General features: G+C 39.5%; 1 protein-coding gene across 1 annotated transcript; it reads left to right on the top strand.

The window, feature by feature from the left end:
- The first annotated feature begins 2,185 nt into the window (after window positions 1–2,185).
- LOC137259406 (A disintegrin and metalloproteinase with thrombospondin motifs gon-1-like) lies at window positions 2,186–10,118 on the top strand. Its single transcript, XM_067797072.1, has 5 exons — window positions 2,186–2,281; window positions 3,890–4,229; window positions 5,767–6,050; window positions 9,372–9,536; window positions 9,960–10,118. The coding sequence occupies exons 1-5, from the start codon at window positions 2,186–2,188 to the stop codon at window positions 10,116–10,118; spliced, it is 1,044 nt and encodes a 347-aa protein (XP_067653173.1).
- The last annotated feature ends 1,705 nt before the right edge of the window (window positions 10,119–11,823 follow it).

Here is an 11,823-nt window from a genome sequence, read left to right as displayed (position 1 = left end):
TTCTACAATTTTCAATGTACCCCGCTTACAGGCGATGTATTACTGTCAGTGTACACCGCGGGGAATTCCGAACTCTTCTGGTGCTTCATGGTAGTACTTCTTTGTCTCGAATGACATTGAATCACGCATCAAGCACGGAAATTACCAATGTTTTGAATTCAACAGAAGTGCTTCAAACAGTTCAAAATTAAAATTCAGGTGTGCGGGAAGATAAATACGTTGTCACTGGTCCCTTGGGGTCCATGGGCTCATGTACCCTTGGGGTTTGTTTAACATAAACACACCTCGAGGGTACATGAGCCCCCTCGCGACCAGTCAACAACCTATATTGTATCTCAGTTGCTTAGGTTGATACTTGTGATGGCGATCACTGGAGTATTGGGTCCAAATGTGATCCTTTGGATCCGGTCCATTACAAACCACTGTCATATAACTGAAATGTTGCTCAGTGGGAAACCAGCAAGATGCTACTCTATCTCCGGGTTAAGCCGAAACGGTACTTCATCTAAACATCAATTAGCGAAAACGCGCTAATGCGGTCCAAAACAGGACCTTATCTTTTCAACTTTGTTTTTGTAAACAAGTTCAAATATATGCCCCATTGTGAAATGCTTGTAGCTTAAATGTTAAACTCACTCATCTGAAGCAAAATATGAAATAATATCATCACTGGATCACAGAAATAAAAGGAAACTGTTTTGCATGTTCTATTTCAAATCTGTAGATATCTCTAGCCTGACGAGGAAAAACCTAATCATAGAACAAATGAAAAGATGAAATAAGACCAATTGTTTTAGAACCAATCGGTTTCTTAAAATATTTACCTTCCCCATGTATGGTATATCGTAAAGGTCTTCTTAACTGACGCTAGCATAGTCATCACATCAAACGTGGACAATCAACAGCATACGCGAGGCAGTGTCAGAGAGCAACTCCCCTTCTTTTAGTCTTTTTTTCTCTAAGATGTTGATGAAATCCTTTCTGTTTTCTTTCTTTCATGTCCATTCTCTATCTTCGAGGTAAACAGCTACCAAAACTAGTGGAGTCAAGTGCATGCATGTATTCTCTCTATCGACTGAAGTCTAAATGACGTAGCTAACTGTTTAGGGACCCTTGTTGCCCACACATACCTCTAGGTTGTTTATCCCAAGGTCAGCTAGGGTCTTTGTCCTCTGTCATCTAGGTGTTTAACTGGGTCACCAACAAAGTATTCTCCATTCCTACAGTTTCTTGGGTCCACCATAACTACAAGGATGTTCTGGGTCGTGATAGATCCTAATCATGTATTCTTCCCAAGGTACCATCTCAAACACGACTGAACGTGACTCACGTGCATCATGTTATTTAAACAAAACCCAAGACAAAACTACAATGCAAAAATGTTATTTATATTTATATCAATGACTCTATTTACAGAAACAACTTTTCACGAACATGCATTAACGTTTTTCCCAACAGGTTTCCCCCCGGCCATTTCCAGGGTTTGTCAATATCAAGATGAGAAACATCAGTTCCTATTCCCCATGCATCTTTTATTAAATGGGCTAGCTTCAGCTAACTGCTTACGGCAGGATTGAATTAGTTTTGTTTCAAGTCATTGCTCTGGAAAAGCCATTAGCCATTAACGCCTTCGTCATAACACCAAGACTGGCAAAAACCTATTTTTCAGATGACCCAGACGTTGATTAAAGCTTTTCACACATGGCCCCAGACGTGTTTGCTTAGGTGGAACAGTCTTTTGGAGAATACATGTCCCAATCTCCAAAGTAGACCCCTTTAGAGAACATGTAACACAGTTCAACACAATTAAATCTAACACCAATCTAAACACAGCTGGATGAAAGCTGCTGAACGTTGACTTGGTTCCATAAAAAAATAGTCAGTTATTTCAAAATGTATGGTCATCAGGATTACAGAAGGAACACTAGAGGTACCCATATGGATTTGATGATCTTGCTGAAGGACATAGGGAACCATGTCTTTGTGCTCGGGCACAGAATTTGTCATCGCATCGCAACAGTCTCTCAGTTTCTGCCATTGTTCTTTGGACAAGATATTTGGACAAGAAAGCCTTAGCTGTAGGTAGCACTCTTCCCAGTTCTTCTTGTTTCTCCCACTGTCTGAGATCTACACCACCATTTGGATTCAGAATAACATACATATTGGCTCCCACTTCAGCATAATCATGGATCCTTCCTTGATCGAGGGCCTCCTGAAGCTTGGAGTGGACACGAAGTTCCAGCCAATGTTTCAGTGTAAGCACGATGCAGAGACGAGTAGGGTAGGACTTTCCACTTGGATATACATTGTACTTTCTTACGTGTAGGCCAATATGTTTAGCATTTACCAAGGAGCTGCATCTTGAAATACTGGTAGCAGATTTGGCAGGTTGATATTCAACGAGCATGATACTAAATTACTTGATACAAAGCAAGTGCATACTTCACCATGACTGTCTGTACTATATGTTACAGGATTTATATGAAACATCCCACGCCCAGCAGTATTAAGCATTTGTTACAACACACATTGTGGTGTTTCTCTTTTGCCCTGATATTATATTATTACATACTACACATCAAAATTTAGACTCACTAGTGTAAATGTAGCCGCATACTTCAGTCAACTGTTCTAAAGTAGATTTTGCAAAATATGCCATACTGTTTAGAGGTACTTACGGGCGCTGTTTTATACATGTACTGATGAATAGGAAAACACATTCGTAACGTTGACAAGATTGTTGTCATGCGGTCAACAAATGACGAAACACGGTGACAAATGGCAAAAAGTTATCAAAACTTTAGACCAAAACGCAGCACTTCAAATACATTTCAGCCATCATCCTCGTGCAATTAATCTGCATACGGTTTGCAGTTGGTGGAGAAATTCACCTTCGTTGTAACCATGTATACATACATAACATATAGTGAGTGTTTTAAGTGAGTCTAGATTTTTGATGGGTAGTATATTTATGTGTATATCAGCAAGTATAACTTGTATTTTAATCACTAAATCCAGTCCAAGGTAAAACACTCAGTCTAACCTGCTTCAACTTCACAATAGCACAATTACCCTTGGGTTTAAGTTGTCTGCTGCTTCTATTTTCCTCAGCCCCTAGCCCCTTATATTCAATGGCAGGGTGTTTTGGAGCCAGCTTCCATTTTCCCTTTATTCTGTCTGACCACTGGTCATCCATTACAGCAGCTTTCATCAGGTGTGGCAAATATATTTCCTGTAGTTTGCCAAGTTGAAGGGCACAGGGCATACCCTTGGGACTTCTTCTATAACATCACCAATGAAACTGACATCTCGTGGAACATACTCGCCTTTGTGATGTATACAAACCAGTATATTGGTATGCACCTGTCTGTAGGAGTATATTGGTACGAACGTGTCTGAAGGATCTTTGGAACAAGCAAAGCAGCAAGACATGATAAAAACGACATAGGCTGTCGCTTTTGGAAGTTTGTTACAATTACATATATCAATATGTTCATCCAGACATTTTCATACCTATTCGGAGAGTTAATAATACATACTGATTATTGTCAGTGTATGTGACAGTTAGACAGGATTGGGATCTATGTGTCGCTTGGGTTTACCCCGTGGGTTAATTTGACGGTATGACATTGTGTGTGCTTTGTCATTACTTAACTGTCATGAGAAAAATCATGAAAAATGCAGACAACAATGTAATGCCAGTCCACAAGAAATCAATTCTATAACAAAGCGAGTGACGTGGCATAATCTAATTGAACCCGACACCAGTGATGACTTCACTAAATCTTATGTCATGTGATCGTGCCGTTTCAGTGTGAATCGTATTTGCATTCTTCACATATAGTGATTCGTTCTGTGGCGATAAGATCTGTTTTACCCCACCTTTCAGTTTGTCAAGATCTTAACTGGAACGTCTTTCAAGATGGAGGCAGTTATAACCTTGCAGAGTTACTTTTTCTTGGTTATCTGTATTTCAATAACGTCCAGTTTGGAGGAGACCCATTATAAAAAGTGGCAGAGTGGAGCTCCCGCCGAGTTAGGAAACCCTCAACATCTTCAGATCCAGCAAGTGTTTACACGAACAATCTGTGCCGCCCTGTGCTCCTACACGTCATGTAAAGAGTTCCAGCATTCAGACACGAGCCGCTTGTGCATCACACGACACACAGATCCAGTATCTGGTGGCGTCATTAACCCAGGAATTGGTTTGTTTGACACCTACAAACAAGGTACCGTATTCGATAGATTCTTTAACGTGAAAATATTGCAAAGTCCGTGCATTAGGTTCCTATATTCTTGGAACTGCAAGCATGAGTATTCATCGAATTAACGTTTAAGATCATAACAGAAGGAATGCTTACCATTTATGCACGAGGATGGTTCATTGAGTACATGTCCACAGTCCGTTCCTTGGTGAATGCCATCTCCTTTTTGCAGTATGCTGATTCATATTGTGTTGTTTCTTTGTTGTTAGGTCAGTTGAATAGGAGAATGGCATGAAATATTAAAAGGGGTAACGCGTTACTGAACTGACAATTAACTCTGAATTCACAATCACTGAAAACGAGAATTTATGAGACTCTTTCTTTGTAGTGTTTTCGGTAAGGCAAATGGCAAGTCTTATCCTGTGTATTCCCTAAATTGAAATAATACGTTAAAATATGTATGCAAAATATCAGTGTGAAACCAAAAAAACAACAGAGGAATTTTACAAAAAACACAACTGTATCAAAAGACGTGTTCAGAGTACTACTCGTAAAAGTCCGGGTTAGAATATTGGTCTTCAGTAACCCAAGCTTGTGGTTTAAGGTGACTAACAGGATCAGGCTCGTGGTCAGGTTCACTGAGCTGGTTGACACACATGTCATCGTTTCCCCAATGTGCAGATCGATGCTCATGCTGTTGATCACTGGATTGTCTGGTTCAGATTCGATATTTTATAGACTGCAGCCATATAACTGGACGTAAAAACTCAGCTGTTGTTAACAATCTGGATAACATAACACAGCTACTGTTAACAACCTGGAAAACATATCTCAGCTAGTGATAACCTGGACAACATAACTCAGCTAGTAATAACCTGGACAAGATAACTCAGCTACTGTTAACAATCTGGACAACATAACTCAGCTACTGTCAACAACCTGGACAACATAACTCACCTACTGTTAACAACCTGGACAACATAACAGCTAATGTTAACAACATGGACAATATACCTCAGCTACTGTTAACAATCTGAAAACATAACTCACCTACTGTTAACAACATGGACAACTTAAGTCAGCTACTGCTAACACTGTTTCACGAGCTGCCAATGTTGATAACCGTATTGTAGGCCTTTTGGCCGATAGTACGAATAGAACTTCTGTCTGTCTACCAAAGGAACCATTCACAATCCTTGAAGGGGTAGGATACAATTGATCTTTACAAATAAGTCAGGGGCCAGGGAATGTAGCATCGTTTGATGACCCGTTACCATAGGACCATGTTTCCTCCTCCCTTCACTAATGCATCATTTCCAGCCGTGGTTAGATATGACAGAGATAATACGAAATGTATTATATGTAACATTGGAGTATCGTGTTTGTGATGCAAATACCGACCTCTGAAAGAAGCACATCTCTTAAAGACAGAGGTATGTTAATCATAATGTTCTTGAAATCGGGGCCTAATCATCTCACGTGCTTCTCATTAAAGTTCACATTCAGGTGTCTCCAAACGTTGCCTTTTAAAATGATTTTCTTGTCCTTACTATATTAACAGATCCTACGACATGTGCTGAGTTGAGGACCGCCAACCCAGCTGCTCACAGTGGAGAGTACACCATCGTGCCTTCAGCTCCTCAATTCAGGGGAATGGCAGTGAAGGTGTTCTGCCTGATGAATGACACACACCAGCTGGAGTATGTCACGCTGCCAAATGAAAACATTGGAAACTTTCCTAAGAGGTCGAACAATAACTGTAGAAAAGAACAGTCACATCTAGTAGGTGATGGTGTTGGCTTGGATGGAGTAACAGTGTATCGGAAGATCAGAATTATACCATCGGTAGGTGCACATTTCGACTTAGATTTCTGTGATGTGATTGTGAAGGTTTACTGCTTGTTGATGTCACCAGCTGCACTTTGAGAGAACTTTGGAAACTAACCTGAAAAGGTAGACCACTAACTGCTGAAATGATTTGCCACATGAAAAAGATATCATGGGTGGAGCAACAGTTTATCAGAAAATCAGAAATATGCAGATGCCCTTAGTGACAATGAGGAGTAAGTACCCACGCACGCACGCACGCACGCACGCACGTACGCACGCACACACACACACACACTATCTGAAGCCCTCTGATAGGAGGTGTAAGTACATTCCAACCTTTTAAGTTATCTGGAGCCCTGCAGTGAATACTTTAATTCCGATTCGTGCGTTGTGAGTATGTCAAGTAAAGTGATGGGAGAACATATTTGTTTACATTTACATTGTCCATGATAAATGGAACTGGTTTTATGAAAGACAAGTGACACACAGTGAAACAGTTTTCACGGTCACACTCTATCTACAATTAAACTCAGTCAAAGTGAAAACGTCACACCCGTTTGACCGTTAGAACATAAGACCAAACGGTGCATTGACTAAGGTGTTAACTATTCGTAAGCACCACTATGACAAAGGTCCCTAGATATCAGGTCCATGGTCTGACCATTCCGACCAGAGCTGGCACCCAAACGTCTAAGAGTGAAACTGATAATACACAACTTACATACTGTTCCCAAAGCAGGATGTCAATAACATGTATCCCACCACGTGTGTTCATAACTGCGATGCATCGCCTCCTCATGGAATGACTGATGCACCGAACCACACCATCGGGAATACGGCGCCATAACTGCACCAACATGGCACCAACTTCCTGTAAAGTTTATATGGGTTTGGTACTTAGCGATGACTCTGTCACAACCTATGTCCAATAACCAAGTCCACCTGGAGCGAAAAGCCAGGAGGCACATCAAAAATCTACAGTATGCTCTGATTGTGTGTCAAGGGTTTTCAACCTTTCACAAAAAAAATCGCGATATATAGGACTGCATTATTTTGTACTGTCCTCCTTGTGTAAGCGGCATCGTTTCACAGTTTTTAGTATGCTCCGTTATACATATTCTTAATTATAGTATTAGGCTCCGTCCGTCCGTAGGTCCGCACGTACGAACTGAAATATTTTAAAAACTGTTGACTAGATATTTCTAATATTGGTACCTAGGTTCATTACTGCAAAAGAAAGGATACTTTTAGGTTTGGTGACCTTGACCTTCATTTCAAGGTCACAATGGAACTTTAAAGTTTTACTCTTGTCAGCGAGAGTGAGTGGGTTTAGTTTAGCAATATTCCAGCTATATGGTGGCGGTCTGTAAATAATCGGGTCTGGACCAGACAATCCAGTTACCAACAACATGAGTTTGTCAGCGAGAGATCTCAAGAGTAAGTGAGTTGATATTTAAGATCACACCGGCAACATTGCAGCCAATTCGTGAAGCGAACCATTAATATTATACATAATAGAGAATAGTAAAAAATATGTCAACGAAGGACAGTAAAACAAGTAGATTATCACAGATAGATATTTAAAACTAGTAATTAAATCTAAAACAATTTAACTATGGAGGACGATACAATATAAAAGCGGGCTATAGACCGCCGACAACTGAAGGTAGATCACCATACCAGGGTCCAGTGGCTCCAATGCGGACTTACAGTACGTTTGCTACCTGCATGGACATTAGTTGCCGATTGTACGATGGTTTAGCCGAATTTTAGTAGAACAAGTATACTTCGTTTAAAATGGGGTAAGCAAAAAATACACTATGAAAGTTTTGGGACTTACGTACCCTCTCAGGAGGACAATGATTTTACGATACTTTAACCCTCTTTGAGGATACAACCACTAACAATACCAGTTGCCAATTTATACTACCAATCATTAAAATACATCTGTCTACAGCACATATTAATCAAAATGCAATCATGAAATCAATTTCTTTTAAAAGACAATAATTAAATGAGAACCAACAGTGGTAAAAGAGATCTTTAACAGTTTTGGCATTGAAATATTTATCCCTTGTCGTGGAGAATTCAACACAGTCAAGCTGGATATGCTTGACGGTGACTCTCTCATCACAAGGGATACAAAACGGAGGATCCTCACCTTTTAACAGGTATGTGTATATCTTTGTGACAAATACGGCATCGTCGCATGATGACCTCCACAAATCTGGTCTGACACCCAAGTAGGTATAAACAATCTAGGGTTATATTTCATGTAAGTTATTTATACCCACCTGGGTGTCCCACTTCTTCTGCATCAGATCACGGATAAAAGATCTAATGGTGGCTTTACAATCAGAGTACGGAATAAGAAGTGGTGTCATAGATTTGTTTACAGCTGTCTCCTCAGCAGGAACAGCCATTGTGTTACCAGAAATGCCTACGTAACTGGGTAACCAACAAAAGACGATTTCGTATTGGCCAGTAGTATCGGATGATTACATGTTTTAATAGCCTGACGACAAGAAAGAGACTCCCAAAAGATTGTTGAAAGTTATTGTTTATGTTACGATGTTTCTGAATATATTGACGAGCCGCTGCTTCAGCTGTGAAAATAGAGCTGTTTTCCGGTAATCTAAGAGATTGTTCTGGATCCAACTGTCACAAGCCACTGTGCCTCTGTCATTGGGCCCATCTGTAAATAAAGACTGATAATTGTTATATTAATGTTTTCACTGACTATATTCTTGTTCATATTGTAATTCACTGGTTTCTGGTTTTTCAACGATGTTAATATTCGGTCAACTTGTGGCCTAACCAATTGCCAAGAAGAAGACGGGAAGGAGATATACTTCCAGCTAAATGCCGGCAGAAGAAATAAATGGTTTAATTCTGTGTCCTAGAGGCGGAACTAGAGACGACTTCTTGTTGTACAAATCCTGAAAAAGAGGACGGCAGAGTGTATTCAGCATAGATTAGTAAATGTACATATATAAACACTACCTTTTAACAAATTCGTATTTAAATCCGCATAAAAGTAATTAATCAATCAACGTGTTATCGGTTAATCCTTTCATCGATCTGGACACAAGAAATGCCAAATGGGGACCTTTGTGGGGTAATGTAAGAGGCGTTACAACTAATTATACCTGTTATAAATTCATTAACTGAGCATCAAGTGAATGATGACAAGTAAGGTCCATTTAAGGTAATTAACGATCGAAATGAGTAATTTTAATGACGGGGTTTCATTTATGACGATCCCAATGAGAGATTTGTGTATTTTCACCCCCTAGAGGTATGTGATCTTTAAAATAATACAGATGTATGCTTTAGACAATGACTGTTGTGAGAACGGACACCACCTTCACCAGCGGGACCAAGACGAAGCCACATACATATGGCAGAGCAGAAGACTGTTACTCATACTCAGGAACATGCAAGCCAATCGGAACCTTTCGCATCAACACGCTGGGTACAGGGATGAAATTCGCCGCTGACGTAAGTGATACATTTGTAGTATGTATCACGCAATACTAAAATATAATAAAAGGGGTTACAATAAATATGAGGGTTTTTTTCAAATATATTCTTTTGTTTTAGTATTTGAATTAGGGGAATAGGGAAAATAATGTATCTAAATGTTTGCCAAGTCTTTGAAATATCAAACACAAGGAGGATAAAATGATTTTATGTGCGTAAACAAAACTTATAGTTCAAGAACATTTAAAAGACCTTAATTTATGAAGATATGCAGAAACTGTAGTTAATCCTGTTGTTATCCTGTTGTAAGTCAAATTGAAAACCATGAATAGTCTATTAATATCACATGATTATGTCCATATCATCACCTTGCTTCCTTGATCAGAGCAAAATCAGGACTTGTTATGACAAATGCATTTTAGCAGATCTTCTCACATGCAGCTACAGTGGACTGCCTTTGGAAATAAGCCCAAAGTGCACAGTATTACCCGGACACACGATGGCGCCGTCATTGATCTGGTGTGTGGAGGCTGGTGTGGAAGATGTGATCCTGTTGGAGACATGATCCTCTACCCAAACAGTCTGGATGGTCAGCTATAGACCCGACACTTTTACATGCATGGACACACCCATATATGTATCGTATGATGGCACTTTGACATTGATGGACACGCCCCTATATATATCGTATGATGGCACTTTGACATGGATGGACACGCTCATATATGTATCGTATGATGGCACTTTGACATGGATGGACACGCCCTTTTTGTTTCGTATTATGGCACTTTGACATGCATGGACACGCCCCTGTATGTATCGTGTCATGGCACTTTGACATGCTTGGACACGCCCCTATATGTGTAGTACGGTGGTTGTTTGACATGCATGGACACGCCCCTATATGTATTGTAAAATGGCACTTTGACATGCATGGACACGCCCCTATATGTGTAGTACGGTGGTTGTTTGACATGCATGGACACGCCCCTATATGTATTGTAAAATGGCACTTTGACATGCATGGACACGCCCCAATATCTATCGTATGGTGGTTCTTGACATGATGATTTCATTGGTACTTTAACAACCACGAAGACAACTTATCTGCATGAGATATTGACACTTTGTGTTCCACGTTCACGTACCCAGTTGCCTGAGACTGCCAGCTTTACTTTAGCATCTGTGATACAACACATGAATGGGAAGTATAGAAATAGTTATACGTGAATTTATGCAAAGATATCAAGATACCGGCATTCAGTATTGGCATTCCAGTTTAACATCATCTATTTTCCTTTTCCACACTTGAACCTGCAAAATACATATTGGAACTCTATTATAACAAGGACCTTATACGTATTTTAGGCAAATTACTCTGTTTAAGCCATAAGCTGAATGTTCAACAGCGTTATAATAACAATCAAAATGTGACAAATGTGATTTTCATGTTACAAAACATATATTGATTATTTTACCTGTATGTACATTCTATTCTGTACATAAAATCTGTATTTACCGACTTATTAGCATAAGTTTCCATTAGGATGAAAATTTAATCACTAATAAAAGATAACAAATGCACATCTATTGAAGTCTAGAGCAATTTTTCGAAGCATAAGCTGCTTGTATGAAAATGAACTCATTACTTTATCTGATATGTCCATCCGCAAAATATTGTTTTCAATGTTTGTACTCTTGGTCATGTGACCACAAATAAAGAAATAAACTTCTTCTTTGGTATGCTACTAGTGTTACTGTTCTTGAAAATGTTCTGCTTAATTCAAAATGTGATGCATAATTCCATTCCATCCATTGACATAATGCAATGGAATGTTATTGTACAGCCATCGGAAGGTACACGATATTTTAGATGACTTAAAGGTTGCAATTAATCTCTTTTGCCTGAAGGTAGTCAGTAGTCATAGAAGTGGATCAATGCTTAGTTCACTTGTTCTAGACAATTAAACCTGGTGAAAACTAATACTTCACAAAGTATTGGTTTCCTATTTATGAACAATCCTTACAGCATTAAGAAGTTTCTTGTGACCAAAGGAAGAAATGAACGGATTGTGATTCTGAATAGGACTGTGTCATCCCATGGGGTTCTCACTCATGCTCGGCCAAAAGTATACTGGTATTCTAGCCAACTGGCTGATGGTGGATCAATACAAAGCGATTGCCGTGTGAAATCCATTCGTGTTGCGTAACAACAACAAGAAAACTATCGTGTCATTATGTATGAACTGCCATCTGATGTGACGGTGGAAGGTACAGAGGAAGATTTCAAACAGACGCTTATGTT

The sequence above is a fragment of the Haliotis asinina genome, chromosome 13, assembly GCF_037392515.1.
Source record: "Haliotis asinina isolate JCU_RB_2024 chromosome 13, JCU_Hal_asi_v2, whole genome shotgun sequence".
In the NCBI taxonomy this organism is placed as follows: domain Eukaryota; kingdom Metazoa; phylum Mollusca; class Gastropoda; order Lepetellida; family Haliotidae; genus Haliotis; species Haliotis asinina.
This window is presented reverse-complemented; position numbering and strand designations above follow the sequence as displayed.

Bases quoted from the DNA above. Each gene is read 5' to 3' on its own strand.
- LOC137259406 (XM_067797072.1), top strand. From the start codon at position 2,186: ATGGATCCTTCCTTGATCGAGGGCCTCCTGAAGCTTGGAGTGGACACG. The intron at 6,051-9,371 runs GTAGGTGCACAT...TGTATGCTTTAG, and splicing joins AGATCAGAATTATACCATCG to ACAATGACTGTTGTGAGAAC. The intron at 9,537-9,959 runs GTAAGTGATACA...TCTCACATGCAG, and splicing joins GGATGAAATTCGCCGCTGAC to CTACAGTGGACTGCCTTTGG.